Here is a 5,000-nt window from a genome sequence, read left to right on the forward strand (position 1 = left end):
GACAGCTCCTTCAATATCGTTTGTTCTTCAAGATAAGAAGTGAACTCAAGTAAAAAGCAGAAAAGCAGAAAAGCCCCCCCCTCGGCAATTAATAGGAAAAATTAATCATGATCATTGTAGTATTATGAATTCTATAATAATAATAATAATAATAATAATAATAATAATAATCAATAACTTAATTAACAAATTCAAAGAAAAATCTTACATTTTACAATAGTAATAATCATTAAAATAATAAATCATTTAATATGCATTATAAAAAAGATTCCATTACATATATGTCTTTCTGTTTGGTCTTAGAATACTAATTAATAAAATTCTGTAAAAAGAGAAACTATAAAAAAAAAGAACGAGGGGAAAAAGATTTCGTACTCCCCTAGTATTCAGCACCACGGGAGGGATGGGAGAAGAGTGTGCTAGATACCACGTCATACTTGCGGAGCTTCTGGCCATAAAGAAGGGCGAGACCTACTGTACGACGGTGTCATGGATCCGGGCAAAAATCTCGTTTGCTCCACTGAGGGGGGCACTTTTATGCCAGAGAGGCTCTAGGGGTAACAGAAAACTAGCAACGAACATTCATGAGACTGATTTTGAAATTGAAAGAGGACTTGCCGGACTTTCTTAATCGATGTATTGCATATAACTCTGCTTACTAGCTGGTCTAGTATAGTGAATGTCCCATGCTACATTCACTTGCGTAATCTTATGGCCAGGGTTCATTCTTAAGACCGGATCTTAAGTTCCTATATTTCTCTGTTTTCTTTTGATCTCTGTCATGGATTTCTCCAACGTTGCAAACTGTTCCTTCAAATATAATGAATTATTGTTAGGTGGCCACGGTAACGCGCGTCGCACTGAAACATGTTGTTAAAATTTTGGATAAATCGCAGCCTGATGTTTTATAAAAAATGAGTGAACCCCCGTTCATATTCTCGCTCTGTCGGGAATATGAAATATATAGCTTTTTCTGCTGGGCATCCCAAAAGAAAGATAAGGCACTTCGTGTGTTGAGCTTCCCTAAAATCCTCAGTTGAGGGGGACCATTTCGCGCTGTTGTATACCAAAATGTGACATAATAACCTGACACGGTTTTCTTCCTGAAGTTCCTTTTCAATTCAGCCGTTTTCGTGTTGCTGTCTTCGTTGCCTGAATCTGCTTTTATGGAAACGAACCGCTCAAACTTTTTTCGTACTTATCACGGACGTTAATATAGAGGTCCCGCCTTAACAAAGAGATCAAAACTTGTTCAAAAGATACAAAAGGACATTTTCATCCATGAATGCTATTAGAAACACGGATCAGTTCACTTGACTATTTCTCTTCATTTTACACTTACTATTTGGTGAGGCGAAATCCTATCCATTCCCCAGTGTGGGCAGCTGTAATTGTTCCGAGACTAAATGTTTCCCCGCTCAAAAACAGCTTGTGATTTATTTTAAAATGACACAATTCCGTAAACTGTGTAGTACTTGAAAAAGACAGATCTATCAATATTTATCTTCATTGTTTGCATAATCAAATGCCGGTGTGCCAAATGGCTAAAGAATTTGATTTCCTAAACCACCGTCTCTTACTTGGAAAAGTAGAAGCCTACGACTTTGATACAGACAGTATGTTGATGAGTTCATATTTTAAAGACCGATTTAACTGACTAATAATTGGAGAAACCAGCGGTTCCTGGAAATGCGTTAAAAGAGGATGCCCTCAAGGATCCTCTTTTGGTCATTTACTATGGAATTTAATCCAGAATGACTTGACTTTTGTTATGCGCTCTAATGTTAGTATGTTTGCTGCGACCATCAATTATACGAAATCGATAAATTTGTTAGCACCATTCAAACTAAACTACAGGACAGTGCTCAAAAGGCAACCAGTTGGTTAGGGTTAAATTCACTTAAGGGCAATTATGGGAAATATGGATATATGTTAATGAGTAGGGTAAATAAGCTGAAGGATCATAAGTTTAAGTTAAATGTTAATGGGACAGACATCAAGTCCTATGATAGCATCACCTTGTTGGGAGTTGATCTTGATAACGCTCTAAACTTCTCAGGTCATATAAGTAATATTTGCAAGAAACGTAGTCAACGGATGGGGGTTAATTAATAGGTTAAGGAATCTGATACTCCAAAATGCCAAGCTACAACTCTTTAAGGATGCTATTCTACGTCATTTAACTTATTGTAGTACAGTCTGGAACTTTTGCAAGGCAAGTGACTCCAGGAAATTAGAGAGGGTTCAAGAAAGGGCCCTTAGGGCCATTTATTGTCATAGTATAATTCAACGTATCTTCAACTGTTGCAAAGGGCAAAATTACCCTCTTTATATAACAGAAGGTTACAGGACATTGCAATTTTAATGTTTAAGGTTAAAACGGCTTAAGTCCAGACTACATTGTTAGGTTGTTTATTATTACCAGCAATCAGTGCAATTTAAGAAATAACGATTTTATAATTCCTAGAGTTAACACCACGGATTATAATAAGAATTCGGTCAGATACTTAGGAGCAGTACTCTGGTAAAATATTGATAGGAAATTCAGAGAACTTAAAAGGGTAGATCAATTTTAAAGAGTGATCAGGAAGGTACACCTAGCCAAACATATGTTACCTAATAATTGTATTAAAATTGTGTAATTAACCCTTATTACACTTCTAAAGAAAAATGAGATGAAAACCTAACATCAAATAATGCATCTACTGAAAAAAGCCGCTGCTCCTACATTCAGTTACTCTACTATCTCCTGGCATCTTCAATAATGCGACCTTCTATTTTCTAGTTAACAACACTTTGTTTTCATCCAAACTCTTAAACAATAAAAACCAAACATCAGAGTCTGGCACAAAGGAAGGGCAATAAAAAAGAGGCACACCACTGTAATGGCGGAAAAAACTGGTTGTCCTGTGTAATCAGTCATGGGATAGATATAAGGCTGGCCCGCGGCCCAATAAATCAAAGTGAATATAAGATAGACTGTAAAGTACAACGCAGGGTACACAACATGGAATAAGCGAACAGGTATTGAGCTCAGCATGGTATCAATGACCACTAGTATGGAATTGACTCCGTGGGTAAAAACCGACATAGCGCCTGCTCCCCTGAAAAATGTGTAAAACGATATGGTCACCAAAAGAGCTGCTGTCGACGCAATGTTGTAAATTACCCACAATGCCTGGTGAAACCATCTCATTTGGATAATCCGTGATGCTTCGCTGGGGTGTGCAATGACAATGTCCTCACTTTCAACATCCACGCATGACCTTGGTTCTTTGTCTTCACTCGTGACACCCATTTGCAAGCTGCGGTCGTTTTCATTCCCATCCGTGATTACATTTTGTTGCTGTTGATAACGATTCTTGAAATGGACGCCCGTTACTATGGTAGAACAGATAAAGTACAGGGTAACGAAAAAGAAACTCCAGTTTGTGAGGAAGATAAACCATTTTCCCTTATTGCCTGAGTAAAATAGACCACTCGCGATGAGTACGGCTGTGCAAAATGCAGCTATGACAGTGCGATAGACCAAGACGATTGGAACTCCTAACCACTGGAAAAAAAGACAAGGAGAAAAAGTTGAGACGGTGTTATGTTACAAGTAGAGGAACTAAGAATCCAAATGAGGAAGGTACATCCAAATTACATTCAACAGAGAGCCAAAGTTATCTCTATCGTCACTGTCTTTAACTATGAATAATGGTCTTTCTGCGTAGCAAGCACAAAAAGGAGGAGAAAGACGGGACTGGGAGAGGAGTCCCCTCACTCGCCACGCAGGCTAGATTACTTAATTTACAATCACATTAGATGTGCATAAAAAACATCTCAACGCTTCAACACTGCAAAGGCACAGTGACGTCATCAAGTTTTCCAGTTCCGTGACGTCTTTCGTTTCGAAAATTCCTCAATTGTCAACCGTGGGTGACACCATGATACAATTCTATTTGGTTGAAAAATGACTGTCCTTATGAATTTCAGCAGTTTGAGCCTTTCAGGTACATTAGGAGATGTGTTCATACACATGCAAAAAGTAAGCACTGCATTAACCTGCGATCAAGCGTACTATGCTTGAGACAGGGCGCTAAAAAGTACGCCGTACCTTTTTGCACCATGTCTAAGGAAAAGTACGCCTGATCGCAGGTTAGCACTGCATCGCAAAGTGAACTTGTGATGTTTTCGTCGATTACCGGCCGCCATATTTAGTGGTTCCCCCGGCGTCTTCGGACAAAAGTTGGGTGAAACGCTTAGAAAAATAATTCAGAAATGATGTATCGCAATAGTCCTGAGAATTGGAGAGGTGGTTTATAAATTTGTTTCCTACAAATTCCAAGCTCTTGGCCTTTTTCATTGAACGGTTTCGAATTTTATTTTTCTGTTGCGTGACAATGAAGACTGTGTGTAATATAAAAACTCAAACAGTTAAAAAGAGATAAATGCTTTCTTTACACGATCTTGGTCCCCGTTACTTCTCTTAACTGATGTAAAGGAAACAATGTGAAAATTAAGAACCACAACATATGCATTATCTTTTGTTAAATTCTTGTAAAGTAATGCAGTTGTAATGCGCAGCTGATCATTCTTATGTTAAGCTGCGCACAATAAGTTCACAAATTATTATTATTATGGTTCTCGTCTACCTCCCCAAGTAACTACTTTTGATCTTTTTGCGCCCCCTCGATCCTCGAGTGTGAACGAGGGCAAATTTCAATTTAAAGGGGCTAGGTCACGCAATTTTAGGCAATTTCAGCACTGATCGAATGGTCATAGAATTAACTAAAATATCAAAATAACTGTTCAAAACTATGGAAGAACTCTTACAAAACACAGGGAAGCCAAGAAGGGACATGGATGGACAAAACTGGAGAGGATTGGAATGGATCGAATTTGGGTAAATTTGAAAAACGTCGGCCCACCTTTTTTCAAATTTATATCAGTCTATATCAAAATGTCATTTATAAAGCTGGAAAATCATTCTCAGTTGTTATGTGGCGGTGATTTTG

General features: G+C 38.1%; 1 protein-coding gene across 1 annotated transcript in view; it reads right to left on the reverse strand.

The window, feature by feature from the left end:
- Window positions 1-2,243: 2,243 nt before the first annotated feature.
- LOC138043933 (protein rolling stone-like) overlaps window positions 2,244-5,000 on the reverse strand; it is a 3,721-nt gene continuing 964 nt past the window's right edge. The window contains exon 2 of the mRNA XM_068890462.1: window positions 2,244-3,553. Within this exon, the coding sequence (XP_068746563.1) occupies window positions 2,786-3,553 (768 nt within the window). The 3' untranslated portion in view covers window positions 2,244-2,785. The remainder of the gene's footprint in view (window positions 3,554-5,000) is intronic.

This window comes from Montipora capricornis, chromosome 3, assembly GCF_036669925.1.
Source record: "Montipora capricornis isolate CH-2021 chromosome 3, ASM3666992v2, whole genome shotgun sequence".
Taxonomy (NCBI): domain Eukaryota; kingdom Metazoa; phylum Cnidaria; class Anthozoa; order Scleractinia; family Acroporidae; genus Montipora; species Montipora capricornis.